The 15,679-nt window shown below is 37.7% G+C and overlaps 2 protein-coding genes across 2 annotated transcripts; one reads left to right on the top strand and one right to left on the bottom strand.

The window, feature by feature from the left end:
* The first annotated feature begins 2,981 nt into the window (after positions 1-2,981).
* Positions 2,982-4,133, top strand: LOC101299593. Its single transcript, XM_004301688.1, has 2 exons — positions 2,982-3,449; positions 3,525-4,133. Exons 1-2 carry the CDS (start codon positions 2,982-2,984, stop codon positions 4,131-4,133), a joined length of 1,077 nt encoding a protein of 358 aa, XP_004301736.1.
* An 8,161-nt stretch (positions 4,134-12,294) lies between these two features.
* On the bottom strand, positions 12,295-13,536 carry LOC101299307 (YDG domain-containing protein At5g47150-like). Its single transcript, XM_004301687.1, has one exon. It carries the CDS (start codon positions 13,534-13,536, stop codon positions 12,295-12,297), a length of 1,242 nt encoding a protein of 413 aa, XP_004301735.1.
* Between the last annotated feature and the right edge of the window lie 2,143 nt (positions 13,537-15,679).

The raw sequence follows: 15,679 nt of genomic DNA, 5'->3' as shown, positions 1-15,679 counted from the left end.
AGTGACGATGGATTATGGTTGACCGTTTCGATCGAGCCCTTAACGTTGTCGGATCCAGTTGAATTTTTTACCATAGACATATTTCGTCATAATGATCATATCTGACGGTCGAATTTTGGTTTGTGAATTTTAGTCATCGGAATCACAACGTGTTTACTAATGTTGTATAACTTGTTTAGTTGGTTATACAACTTTGTGAACCAACTCTACATAGGAAGCAAAATTATGAAAAATCTCGTGAAATAAGATGTGTTCAGAATGGTGAAATACGGCTATGGTTCAAAAATCACGTAAATCGGGTAAAGTCTCGGAGCCGATAGTAGCGGTCAACCCTATTTACCGTTATTATTCCTTATGGGGAGCCCTATCGTCGGAAGGTAAATGTCTCAAAATTTTTATATGGGCAGTTGCGTCTCATCTACGTGAGAGTTTTTGGTGTGGAAGGTTTGACCAAATTACGTAATATAGGGGGAGATATGAGCGTTTTCGTGAATTTATAGACTTTAGCCGACGAAAATATATGAAAAGTCGTCGGCCAAGATCAAAAAATTTCAAAATTTTTTAGGCGGTAAACCAAAGTTGGAGGAAAATTTTCAAAGGACTTTAGCCGACGAAAATATATGAAAAGTCGTCGGCTAAAGTCGAAAAATTTTCAAAATTTTCAAAATTTTCAACCAAAATTTTTTGGCGGTCAACCAAAATTTTCAAAAGAGTTTAGCCGACGAAAATAAAGAATTTCGTCGGCTAAAGTTCTTTATATAGGCGAAGATGGATGGTAAGAAGTCTATTATCTGCCAGATTTTCTTCTCGGCCTTGCTCCGCCGTCAAGCCACCGGAGACCGTCACACTAGTCCCAAAAGCTTCGCCGTCGTCTCTACTTCATTGCTGGATAGGTGGTGCATCGAGTGGCGCCGCCGTGAGGGATAAATCGAGCTCCAAAACTCCGCCGGTTCGGATTCGGTGTCGATCAAATTTCTCCTTCCTTAGGTCACCATTTGGTGAGTTCTATATATGGATAAGTTGAGTTTGATTAGTACTACATTCCCCTAGAATTTGGTAGCTCGATTCGGTGTGTGTGAAGAGAATCGAAGATTTGAAGTTTTTAGGGTTTAAAATTGGGGATTTTTATATTTTGAGTCGATTGACCTGTTTAGGCTTAGAATTGAGCTTCGATTTCTTCTATAAAGTTGTTCGAAATGTTGAGAGGAAGATTCTGTCAAATTTTGGTCGTGATTGGAGGTGGCCGAAAGTTTCTGCAGTTTTTTTTTTCAAAACCCAGAAACTTTAGCCGACGATATTTAAACACTATATTCGTCGGCTATAGTATTTTTTAATTTTTTTATAAGGTTTAGCCGACGAATTATGGCATGTTTCGTCGGCTATAGTTATTTTTTAATTTTTTATAAGGTTTTAGCCGACGAAATATAGTATATTTCGTCGGTTATAGTTATTTTTTTAAATTTTTATAAGGTTTAGCCGACGAAATATAGTAAATTTCGTCGGCTATAGTTATTTTTAATTATTTATTACACAATTTAGCCGACGAATATATTAATTGTTTCGTCGGCTAAAGTCTGGGAAAAAAACCGACGACATGTTTTTCGTCGGCTAACTGTGGGACTATAGCCGACGAAAAAAAAAATTTCGTCGGCTAAAGTCATCACCGACGAGCTTTTCCCGACGACACTATAGCCGACGAGCCTTCGTCGGCTAAGATCTTAGCCGACGAATTAATATAACAGGCCGACGAAAATTTTTCGTCGGCTAAAGTGCTTGTCCTGGTAGTGGGTGTTTAACTGACAATTTTGAGGTTATGAGTTCAAATCTCACAGACATACGTAAGGTGTGTGAGTTATTAATAAAAAACTTAAAAAAAAAAAAAAAACTACATGACCTCTCACTTACAAGGAAATACTTCTGCCACTAAGATCAAATGGTACTGGGCAATGCCTTTCGGATATTGATGAAGCAATACAATTCCCTTTTTTTTTTCTAAAAAAAATGTTACAGAATTAAAAGACATAAAGGATTCTAAATGCAGAGCCACCGAGTTGGCTTGATTAAAAGCTGCGATAGCATAAGTACCAGAAATCTGTAACAGATCATTGATATTCATCATGCACACTACATTGATGCCTTGCTTAAAAGTACTGAAATATAGAAAGTAAAAACAAAAATAAACTAAACATAAAATGAAAATCAAAAAAAATTCCAAAACAGCTCCAGACCCAGACCCAACTGTTCTGACAGCCATATTCCAAATCCAAGAAAAGGCCGGACCTGGATCCAAACTCGGTCGGGATTCAGAAGCCCGGCCTTAGCCTAAGCGCAACCCTACTTCTACTCAAGGCACCTACTAAAGTGGGCATCCCAAATAAAAGGCTTCTAGCCTCCTATCGTCGTTGTTCTTTGCCTGCTCTGACCCGTCACCTCATCCTCTACGACCCAGCCCCAAACTACCGGACGACGACCCTCCAGCCCAGCCCAAGATCATTCTCTGATTGCCGTGGGCAGAAGGAGTCCTTTGGTCAATCAAATAAGTTCAAACTTAAGGCCCCAAACAATTAAATGTAAAATTTATGGCATTTTGAACTGCTGAATATTCAAGATCGGCCTTTATATTCTCAACAAAAACACCAAAATGGTAAATTTGTTTTTTAATTTTAGCCAAATTTGGGGATATGTGTTGAACCTTGTCTAGTAACTATCAAACAGTTCAATACTTCAATGAGTGGTTAGAATTTAAAGGTGTTGCAACAAAAAGAGCAGCCAAAAGTCCTTCATGAGACCAAAGAAGCATATCAAAATGTATGGGATCCAAATGTATGCCAAGTAAAATGAGAAACCAATCATTTTCATGCAAAGAAATATATGTACGAACATGTTAGGTAATCACACACGCGACCCCTGCCTGTGCATATATTAATAGAGTGCTTGCTACATTGTTCTTTGGTAATAGCTTTCTAGCAGTTCCTCTCAAAATGGCAATTTCCAGTGGTGTCACCACGCTCCTCCCAAAAGCACACATTGAATCCGTCCAGACTATAACACCCTTCAAGATCACCGATCCGCGACCGACACTTGCCGTGTCGGCCGCAGACCCGATCAGTTTGGGAATATTCCAAAACTGCCTGCACATCCTTCTCTACTACACAAAAGCAACCCAAGAGGACTCAAGTTGGCTCCATGCCGGCTGGATCAAGGAGTCCCTTTCGAGGGCGTTGGTGGAGCAACCGCTATTTGCTGGCCGATTTCGTGTGAATGATAGTGGAGAGCTGGAGGTTGTGGCCAATGACAGCGGCATTAGACTCATCGAAGCTCGTACTCCGATGACCATGGCTGAGTTTCTGTCTTACAAGTCCAGCAGGGAGGATGCAGAAGATGAACTTGTGTTTTGGAAAACGATTGATGAACATAGTCCTCAGTACTCTCCTCTCTTTTATGTTCAGGTACTTATTTCTTGTTTCCTTCTTTTTTGGGATATATTGAATCACTTCAGCCCTTTTTATTTTTTCCTTTCTCAGGTGACATATTTTCAGTGTGGAGGGAGTTCACTAGGAATTAGCTGCAGTGTTCTTCTAGCAGATCTTTTGTTCAAAGAAAATTTTCTCAAGAAATGGGCTAATATCCACCACAATCTGCTTTCAGACAAGAGCCTAACTGTGACACCCTTTTATAATTTCCGACATGTTGGCAAAAATGGAAAGTCTGCCAACAATATATTTGTCTCTATTCCTAGCAAAAAATGTGGCAAGACAATGATTTTCAATGTTGCAGCTGAGAATGTGGATTCGGAGAACGATGATGCATTGAAAATTTGTGTTGAAGAAGCAGAGAGCAAGTATGGTTTTGGGAAATTGTTTGTGAAGATCAACAGCTCATCCTGCAGTGCAGTCAAGGTTGAGAATTTTCGAAAAGAAGGACTTGCTAAGCCAAAAATTAAGGGAATTGCTGAAGCGGGATGGGATTTTTTCGGGGCAAAGGAGGTCGGATTTCGTGAAGGGAATAAGCCGGCTAGTGTTTCGTATTGGTTTGGATTCATTTCTGGTGGAGTTGTTATGGCAGTGCCATCATCAGCTGATCGGGAGGGTGCTTATTCAGTGATTGTTACAGTTCCTAATTTGGAGGACTAATTTCCGAGTTAGTGCTGAAAATATATAATACATTCTATTATGTTTCTGTATCAATCTCATTAATCTATCTCTATGATTGATTTGATCTGATTCATCACAATTTATGTACAAGTTTCTGGAAACGAATAAACGCATATATGTAATTATGTATTATAGCTATGGTACGTAGTTCAGTAACAAGAAATCCTCAGAGCCATTTCAACAAATACTTGAGCGCAGAATTTGTTGCCAAATCTGTCATACAATTAGAGGGTAGCTTTAGATGAATCTAGTAACAAATGCTAAGATTCTCTGGGTGAGTACTAGTTACATTTTGGTGAAAATCAGTCATGAAGATACATTAAAGGGATCAGCTCGGCCGGCATTGAATTCATTAATGACAGAGGCCGGTATTGAATTCATTACTTAAATTATTGAGCCATACCTACATTATCAGAGACCATTTCGAAAAGGCAACTTGCATTGTGTAACAGCAAAGGCTCCTCCCACACAGAGCTTGTGGAGCAGAATATTGTTATATGTTTTGCCTGCTTAGCATGACTACTACTACTTAATTCTTCAGCAACAAGATTGCACAACAGGCAACTTAAAATTATCACAGAGAACTAGTTGTTCTTGTTGAGATATGAATACCACACGGGAAATATGAAATGTTGCCTTTTGAGGTTATAAGGTTTGAGACTTTGAGTTATTCCATCTATTATCATTTAGTTGTGGATGTGATTTATGTATTACTTCATCATAGTATTAGAGCTGGTTACTCATGTCCACATGTGAATGCCTAATGGCCACACGGACTCCATATCACCCAATAGTTCACTAGTTGTCTATGTGAATGACTTAAAAATTTCACACACGTGGTGGGACGTGTTGAGATATGAATCTCACATAATTTTAGATATAAACCCTAAATTACTTCATCGATTCTAACAAAAGCCTGTGATCTTGTATATGTTTTGGGAATGTCAGTTTCTCAAGTATCATTATCATCATATGATAATGATGTCGATCGCGAGTCCCCTACTTGCTAATTACTATTCTGGTTGCATGTCTAATATCTAATGTGTCCTATTATACTTCAGAAGATAAATTAATGATAGTGAAAGACCTTAAAAAATCTAAAATACAGTTAGATTTAGGCCAGATCAGACGTTTGATCCTTCGGTTTCAACTAAAAATTAATAAAAGTGACACTAGGCGTTCAAATGTGGTTTTATGCGTTGTTTCTTAGTGCAACTTGATTAATTAGCCTACCTAGAGATAGAAACAAGACCACTATGGCTAGAGATGAATTATGAATTTATTTTTGTGATCTAAATCTCATTCACCTCCATTAATATTAGAAGCTCGAGCTGCAAAAGACTACTATGGCATAATGCATGAATGCCTTCAATGCTTAAGCACACCAATGTCTACACTCCACACATCCCTCCATGGACTCAAATACCACAATTTCGTTCGTTCTTTATTTGGTATTACCCACGTTTTCTGCAACCTAATCCTTTATAGATTTGGTTCATCATAAGCCACACCTATCCCATATTGTCTCACCAAGATGCAGATGATGGCCTTTTCTTAATAAAAGCAAATTTTATGCCAATTTTTATATATGAAAAATTTATATGTCACGTTATTTTCAACTGATGGTAGGGAAAATCGAACTTGCATGTACCGATCGGCCAATACTTACTTACCGAAGAGAAATGTCTTACAACTAAACGCTAGTTGGCGTTACTTGAAAAGGTTATGGGTACGATTTTACAACCAACAAATTGTCCCAAGGTATTGTCGCTGCCTAATGCCGCTACTCCAAAAAGATCCATTTTGTGCTTGAACCATCTCAGGTTGGCTGGTGAGCCTTATAGGGAGGAGGAGAAGGGATGATCACTTGAAATTTTCCCCTAAAACAAAGTCTCATTCAGGGTCACCATATTCACACCAGTATCCTACCACACCAAACGAGTCAGCAATTGACACTGAAGTTTATGGCAGCAAATTCAAATGAATCAGCAGCAAAGGCTCAAGTTTATGTCACTTCGTCATTGCCATAGTCCAGAGTAAGCATCACTGATCCGAGGAATAATTGAGCAAAGAGGACAAAGTTCATGGTATGGAGCTCAGAAACAAACACTCTCTTACATAGCTCATGACAAACAAGTGCAACAACCAACCCAGAAAGCGATCATAGATGCAGCACACAGCTGGAATGAAAGTGAGAATGGGATACTTGGTTCAATTTGTTAACTTTCCAATTGCCTTCCACTTGTTACTTAATTGGTAAATACCAGTTATTGGAAATATAGGAACTTCCTCAAAATTAGAATTGGCAAGCTGTAAATGAGCAACATAATCTGAGTTCCATTATTTGTTGGTGAATGATTCAATTGAAACAAACGGACATGACTCGGAAAAATGAAATCCTAATTTCATTAAAAAAGAACCCTGAATTAATATGGTATCCTTCAAGTATTTTGTTAATTCTGTCACTGTAGAATATTTTTTAAGTAACTCACGCATCTTACATATACCAATAAAGTTTGAACCATGACCTTAAAGTTGTCAGTTAACCTACTTAATCAACCGGACTGTGGCTCACCAGCAAAATTTTATGTGTCTCACTGAAGATTGCAGAGAAAACGAGGCATTGAAAATGGAGAGGGTGGAGTAGCTTTTGTACATTCCAAACCGAGTCAGCTGAGTCAGCTACGTGTGTATAGGAACGAGTTTCATGTTGGATTTAGCTTTATCCGAACCGTTGGGCAGGGTTATTTTGGTCACTTATTGATGCACTAACGCACACCTAATCTTCACGATCTTTCTTAGTTTCATAAAATATAGAGAAAATTAGATAAAAACCTAAAATATTAGACATTTTTTAAGATAAACCCATACATATATATATTTTTTATTTTACACCCATTCTACATAAGCAAACATACCATATAGAGAAAATGTCTATAATTAATAGTTTTCTTCATTTTTCGGTTTCTTAATTTGCCCTTCAGACTATAGAAAGCTAAATTTGGTATATTTCTCAATTTTAGCATCAATTTGAAACTCAAATACTAGCTAAAATTTAGTTAGATTTAACTTTGTCATAATCAATTACATTCTTTAATTTCTTACCTTGTTATTACTAACTTGAGTGTATATATATATGTTATATACAAAAGTATGTCATTTGTAATAGGATGATACTTTTCATTCCTAAGCTCATATTTGGTGTCTCTCTACATAGTCGAAAAATGTCTAATTATAAGGTACACGTTATTGTTCTTTGATTAATTTTCTTCTTTTTATGTATATTATTATATCATTTCTCATCCTAATCGAGATAACATTTTACTCTCTACAACTTACGTTTCTAATGTACCTATTAAGTAGGGCATGATATGATAATATACCTAAAAAAAAGAAGCTCAAAATTGGGTATAGGGTTTAGGGTTTAGGGTATAGGGTATAGGGTTTAGGGTTTAGGGTTTAGGTTATAGGGTATAGGTTATAGGGTTTAGGGTTTAGATCAGATATTTTATTCATATTATATTTTACCTCATGTATAGATTAGAGAATGAATTCCTTTAATCTAGATTTTTTTCATAAAAATAAAGAAAACTATATGATTCTTGCAAATTGATTGAAAAATGTTAGTGTTAGAAGAAAAACTCATAATCAAGGTATTTAAAACAACATCAATTAAACTTATTTATTATATTAATATGTTATAATTGAATGGTGGCAATTGTGTAAAATTTAGAAAAAATAGGACATAATATTTATCATAATTAATACATTTTAAATGTCTATCAGATATGAATATTAAGTGGGTTTTATTTAAAACCACTCTTCAAAATTGGATGTATATGAAAATTCCCCTAAAATATATCTTTCGTAAAGTCTTTGCTTAAGGTTTTTCTGTTTTGTCCTCACTACATTTTCATTGGTGATCTCAATTCCGCCGACCTATATTACCATTTTTTTTCTTAAAGGAGAAAGAAATTTATTAATGAGTACGAATATCGTACATGAGGGCATCCTGAACAAACTGAAGAGCTGTAGTGAACCATTTGGCCATTATTTTCATATCCAAAATTGGCAAACTTGTGAGCTACCGCATTAGCTAGTCTAGAAACATAAATTACACAGCAATTAGTAATGCTACTCACTAGACCCTTAGAGAAGACAAGTCTTGATTAGGGGAGTTAATTACTTGTACAGCTTGTAAGCAATCACTTTCAACCACCACTGAATGGAGCTGCATATCTATTGCCAACTATTACCATCTATTCGCTATCGCTTGCGCTTTCTATGATCATAAATTACCATCACTTTCGGTTTTTGATGTTACCTAATTTTAGCAAGACAAGTACTCGAAGAAAGCCTATAAAACGAAAATATTCTTTTAGTGGATATCAAACATTCAAACTCGGTACCGTGATGACATATCACATTGAATTTTTCTTCTTTTTGTTCATAAATGTAGGTCAAGTAAACTTATTTTGTATGATTCCTGATTCAAGAAATTTGACACCAATCACACCCAATTGTACTACTGTACCATTGAGATAGTGACCCTTTTTGGGTGTTAATAATTAAGGTTTCGTTAACATACAGTATCTAGTTTTTTTTTTTTTTTTTGTTTGTTTGTTTCTTGAAACGATATTTAGCTTAGTTCTTGATTCAAAAGGTTGTTACCTCACACAATGGAAACTTGGTGTGGTGAGAAGTGAGAACCGTGGAGATATCCTTCCCTATTTTGCCGTATGCAATAGTGACATACTAGTGTTCTATAGACAAACCCCACTTTATTTACTCTGTTAAGTTGCATGACAAACCCGAAGTTCGTTAATTAGATTACAGAGTATTGCAAAATGGAGAAATTATAAACTGTACCCGAAATACCATGTGACATTTGGTCTCCTCTAATACTATTGCTCCAAGTGTTTTTATTTTATTTCTGATTGGTCTATTTATTTACCTCTTTTATTTTTCACCCTCCTATTGGTCCCCACAAGAAATTGAGTTATATGATTGACTAGAAACTCCACATGGCAGTGCCACATGGTGTTCCGGGTACAGAGAATAATTTCTCTTGCAAAATGTTCAAATTGCAACAAACTATTTTACCAATATGTAGGGGTGGGCATAAAACCCGAAATGAAAAAAAAGACCGGACCGGACCGGGCTTTTTTACGGGCCCTCATTTATTTTCTGTCATTTCGGGCTGGGCCCAACTATACTCGGGCCGGTCCCGGCCCTAATTTTACAAAAGTTTTTAAGCCCGAAAGCCCGACCTACGTATGTGTTACTCAACAATTAGATAATTTTAGCAATCTTATACTAGTAAGATAGGCTCAACCACACATGATTAGTCCATTTAGTGTAAAGTCAAACCTAAAAGTCCTAAACTTCATAGTTTAAACCAAACAGAGACGCTGAGACCTGAGAGACGAAACAGAGACGCTGCTCTTCTAGATGCCTCCGCCCTTCACCCTTCGCCCTCCGCGCCTCCGTGCCTCTCGACGACGCCTGCCGCCTGCGGGCCTCGTGAGTCTCGGCGACGCCAGCGCACATCTCCCGTGCAACGAGCCGAGTTCTGAGTTCGCTCACAAATTACGGAAGTCGCCGTGGCAGCAGAAAAGGCGGAAGACGCGACGATTCCGGTGGCAGCTCCGCGTGGCAGAAGAGGGCTTTGTCGCCGTCACCTTCAACGACAAAAGTCTTAGGTACCTTCAAACTAAGCCCTGAAATTTGCTTGCTTTGTGATTATGGTAAATTGGCTTTTTAATTGGATTTGAAAGATTGGTGCTTTGATGAACTTTGTTGATTTTGTGATTGTGGTTTTCAAATTCCAATCGATTCATTTTGATTGTGGGTTTACCTCTTGAGAATTAGACGCTCTCACGCTCAGGTACCTCTCTTCTCTTCCTCTCGATGAAAGCAAAACAGGCCTGAAACCCGACCAAACCGGTTCGGGCTTTTACCGGGCCGGGCTTTCCCCGGGCCCCAAATTTTTTGATGTAAAGACCGGCTTGGTTGTACTGTTACCGGTTTGAGCCCGGTCCCTATGAAAAGTAGGACGGTCTCGGCCCGTGCCCAGCCCTACCAATATGCATAGTTGTCTGTGAGCCATGGTCTGGTTGGTTAGGTAGTTTAACCAACAACGTTAAAATTATAGATTCAAATCTCACTGACATATGTAAGGGTATGTGAGTGAAAAAAAAAAAAAACAAAAAAAACCAATACACATACTCACATAGTCTAACATCAAATCTGGAAAGGAAAGTAGGCATCAGGAAATAAAAGTTGTTCATTTTCTGTGTTTGGGCAAACAAAAGAAAAGGAACCACTTTCCTAGCTGAAGGGAAATTATGGGGAAAAATAGTTCATTCTAAAATGAGTAAATTACATAGTAGCATATGACCAAATTTAAAACACAAAAACCCACTTCTAGTAATTTTTATACAATTTAAGACATCAACCCAAGCCCAAAACTAATGGCATTAGCCCTTATCCGAATTTTACCTATCAAATGATCATAATACCCTCTCATCTTTAATTTTCCTCTCTCTCTCTCTCTTACTTTTCTATCTNTCGTCTCTCTCTCTCTCTTCTTCCTTCCCTTCCTCCTACTTCTTTTCTTATCTCTCTCTCTCTCTCTCTCTCTCTCTCTCTCTCTCTCTCTCTCTCTCTCTCTCTCAAGAAGCGTTGCCTCCTAGACAACGAAGCTGCTGACGCGACGAGGACGGCAACGCCTCCACGAAACAAGTTTGGCATCTTCTTCAACTACTTTTTCTGTGCATCAGATCTGATTCCAACACTAATGCCTCACCAACGACGAGACATGGTTGGGGGTCTTCTTCAATTACTTTGTTTTTTTTTTTTATCTGATTCAATTTCATTTTGTTCATGTTTGGTGGGAATTGATGATGGTCAGCTTCATCTTTGTTTGGGTTAGAGATCAGGAGACGTCGAGATCTTCGCTGTCGTCACCTGCGACCTTGAAGGATTTAGAATGCGACTGGGCATGTTAATGCTCGTGAAAATTTTCAATTTTGGGGGTTTTGGTTGATTGGCAGGAGATTCCATGAGTGAATAGAACAAGAATGAGGTTTATGGTTAATATATGCAGTAGTAGGCTAGTAACAGTTATTCCATAAATGATTTAATGGTGGATATATAAAGCAGTAGCAACAACTCTATAGGTGATTCCATGATTGACATATACAGTAGCAGGCTAGCAGCAGTAATAGTGAATATATATATATATAGTAATTCCATGGTTGATATATGTATAGGCAATATAGTAGTAGCAGAGAAAAATGAAAATAGTTGGCAATAGCAGAAAGTAAAAACAAAAGGCAGTAGCATAATGTATGTAAACAGTCGATAGTAGCAGCTTATTCGGTAGGCAGTAGCAGAACGTTTGTAAACTGCCGACAGTACAGGGGGCAGTAGCAGAAAAGTAAAAACAGGGGGCAGTAGCATAACGTTGTAAACAGTCGACAGTAGCAACTTCTTTAGTTCGCAGTAGCAGAAGTTTGTAAACTGCCGACAGTAGCAGCACATTTAGTTTGAAGGGCACAATTGTAAATGCGCATTGCCACATGGCAACAGCATAACGTGTTGCATAACGGCAATGCATTTACAATTTGTCCTTATTTGTAAAAGTTTGTCCTTGTTTGTTTACTAATATGCTTAATGTACCTTTTTGTTAATTGATATTTGGTTAGTAACTAATATGTAGTTTACTATTCTAAAATCTAAATAAACCACTTTCCTTTCTTCTTTCTTAATATTTATTACTCACAGCAGAATATTTATTATATTAGTTATCAGCTTTCCCAATGACATAGAAAGTTATTCGAAAACTTCAGTCCCATTCTCTTTCCCTTCTCATAGGAAAAATGTAGCAACTACTTTCTTTTTCATGAACCAAACGAGGCCTTGAAGTCTTGATTGAAACAATAGCATCACAGAAATTAGAAAATTTCTGTGAGAAACAAAGGCTGCAAATCAGCTGCAGAATCAAACTAAGAAAGAACAGTACTGGTACAACAACCATCAACGAGTAATGAAGAGATGACAAATTGTGTCGATGAACAGCAAAAATTATTCAACTGTCAGCTAGCTAGATGTTGTTGCACCACCAATAATTCATATGTTATATCAACCAAGGGATCGATCTCTGGCCCTGAATTCTGTTCAGTTGAAACTTGTAAACAATCTTTCCATGATCCCCCGTTTCCTTCCACCACCTCTCCACCAAATATAGTCCAACATAAACATACTGCTTTCTTCCACCGGAAGTCTCAGACCCGTGTATCACTCTAACAGGATTCTCCGCGTCGATACTATTCTTCAAAGCCAGGTTCCCGCGTTTAAGCTCTTGATGCTCTGGGAGGTTATGGTGCATCACGCTTCCTCCATGGCCGGTGTAAGTTAGGGAGTTCAAGTCATGCGTATCATCTGCATACCCCCCAGACGCCACAATGCTAGTTGCAAGCGACTCGTTACCAAAATGTGTATAGTCGATCCCACCTTCAATCTGGCGATGTAACCCAACAATGGTGAGCTCAATTCTGTAACGAAAAATGTCACCAACTTCCACACCTGGTACATCTCCCATTATTTGTGAGCCTGTATTAACGTATCCTCTTTCTTTCTTGAGGATCTTTGCAGCTTCAAAATCTATCCTTCTCGGATTTGCTGCTCCTTCCCTCAACTTCTTACGCTCAATCTCGATACAAAGATCTCTGAACCGACTCAGTGTCTCTGTCACTTTCGTTCGGATGAGAGATGTGTTGTTGTTACGAAGGCTAGCAGCACTAAATTGAGTAGTCTTTCCTCTAGTATTGTCCGAGTCATTCCGAGATCTTTCTGGCTGACGATTTGCTTCAGGTTGCTTTTTTATTGGGCCAATATCTCCATTTGGTTTAGATCTGTGGGCAACTTTTCCTGTCCACCATGAACGATACACATTAGTCTTGTCAGTGTTTGATGATGTTGATGGTTTGTCACCCTTAACTGACTGCGCCTCTCGATCAAAGTTTCTGGCCTCCTGAGACGCACTTGTTCCACATTGAGGAGGGAAATCTCGAACGGCTCCTACATGATGTTTCCTAGCCACATCAGAAGTACCAACTGAAGTTGTCAAGCGAGCAGATGGTCCGCATCCTTGGGGAAAATCACGAACGGCAGGGACATGATGTTCCCTAGCCATATCATCAGAACTACCAACTGAAGTTGTGAAGTGAGTAGATCGTCCACACCCTGGCGCAAAATCACGAATGGCAGAGACTCTTGGCCTTTTATGGTCAAGTAACTTGGAATGGGAAGAGCCCAATGTTTCCTCATCATGTTTCCTCGAGGACCCTGTACGCTGCAATGATCCCTCTGACCCCATTCCAACTCACAACCCAATTAGGTAATGAATTATTGCTCAAGAACCTGTGAAGACAGAATAGGTAATCACTAAGTTATAAGCTATATGTATTCACAATGGTTTAACAAAACAAATTAAAGTAAAGCCTAAAGAGAGAGCAATAGTAAATATGGAACTTACAGAATGCCGAAGCGGAGAAGTTTAGCTTGTTGATATGACTAACACTTTGCAATCTATGAAGTTGTCAATGCCTGCGGAAAAACAACTAACAAATCACGGGCACGTCTAAAAAACAAAACAAGTCTCTTCCTGACCTTCTTGTTGAGCTTCAAATATTTAACGACTTGTATATATATAGATCACAAAAAATTTAAATTAGGAAAGAAAAGAAACTATTCCTTGTCGATTTCATCATGATACATGTAGGAAATCTTAATCCTAATGAAAATCGAAAATCAAAAAATTGTAACATAATATGAAAAGAAAAACAAGAAAGGGAACACAAAATCTTTATGTTGTGTTTGGATGTGGGTGAATTCTCGGGAATTTAATCCATAATTAAGAATTCCTAATTTCTTAGAATTATTTCCCCCGTTTAGATTCTTATCCAATGGAATTAGCAATTTCCACAGGAAAATAATTGTGGAATTTGAAAACTTAAATTCCCAACTTGAATTCCTTACAAAATAGGTGTCATTTGTCAATTCTCTCGATTGAGGTTAGTCTAAATACAAATTCTTATCATTTAAAATTCTATATCATGAAATCCAAACAATGAAATTCCCGATTAATGGAATTTAAATTCATGAAATTGTAATTTCCATGATTTTCCAATTTCTATGGAAATTGAAACTACTTCATCCAAACACAACGTTAAGAATATTAAATTCTCTCTTTAGATACCATTTTCGGGTTTTTCTAATTCATATTTGGTGAAAATTACATTGTAGGTCAAAACGAACAATAAAAAAAAGTAACGTTAATATAGAAACATAGTCCAAACAAACTTTTCACCAAATAATTAAAAACATATATGAATATGTTTCATCAAACTAGCAACTAACTCAAAATCACAAATTTGGAAAGTAAATAAAAATATTTCTCTTCATAAATGTGTATAATTCTCTCTTTCACTATACATGAATCTATCTTCATAAAGCAAAAAATAAAAAGTATAGAATTATTATTTTTTGAATGAAGGGCTAGTACGGATTCTCTCGAGCCTTGATTAATGATACTATTGAATATAAGGGTGACATGAGTCTAAACCCGTGATTATAAGAAGCATTTGGAGTATGTCCCGAGATAATAATAAGACTACTCACATCGGACAAGTATATATTCTATAAGCATCAATTAGCGAAAAAATATATTGTTTTACTGGCAACTCCATTTGCTTTGACACAACGGTAAAAAAATCACTAGATATGTAACACAATTACACAACCTAATTAGTATTTCATAAACTTTAAATTATATTGTTGCCAGAAGATAGATGCGAGGACAGTTAGCTTCACCCTATCAATAAGCAGCCGCGACAATTTGACGAAGTGAGAAACTCATCATAATGGGAAAAGAAAAAAAGATCGATAGAGAAAGAGAACAAAATCCATAATGATACAAAGTTTTCTAAACAACTTTAAATTTCGATCGGAAAGGTCAAGAAAATGACAATTCACAAATGTAACGCTAATTCGAACACATAGTCCTAACAAACCTTTCGCCGAATTTCGAATAAAAACGATATATATATACATATATAGATATATATATATATATATACAGTCTGTTTCTGGTGCCGACATCCGTACGGGTTTTCTGCCATTTCTCCACCATTCTAGCGCCGGCGACACCGTTTCTTCTCCCCGGCGTGATCCCAGACCTCCCCCGACGGTGTTGGAATGAAGAAGAAGGCCGGAGAGATCGCGATCGGAGGTCTGTGCAGCAATCTCACTCAGAACTTCACAACCGATCATGGTAGACCTCCGATCGCGATCTCTCCGGCCTTCTTCTTCATTCCAACAACGTCGGAGGAGGTCTGAGATCACACCGGGGAGAAGAAACGGCGTCGCCGGCGCTGGAAAGGTGGAGAAACGATGGAAATCCGTACGAAAAACCTGTACGGACGTCCGCACCAGAAACAGACTATATATATATATATAGT

Source organism: Fragaria vesca, linkage group LG5 (assembly GCF_000184155.1).
Source record: "Fragaria vesca subsp. vesca linkage group LG5, FraVesHawaii_1.0, whole genome shotgun sequence".
NCBI classification, from domain to species: domain Eukaryota; kingdom Viridiplantae; phylum Streptophyta; class Magnoliopsida; order Rosales; family Rosaceae; genus Fragaria; species Fragaria vesca.
This window is presented reverse-complemented; position numbering and strand designations above follow the sequence as displayed.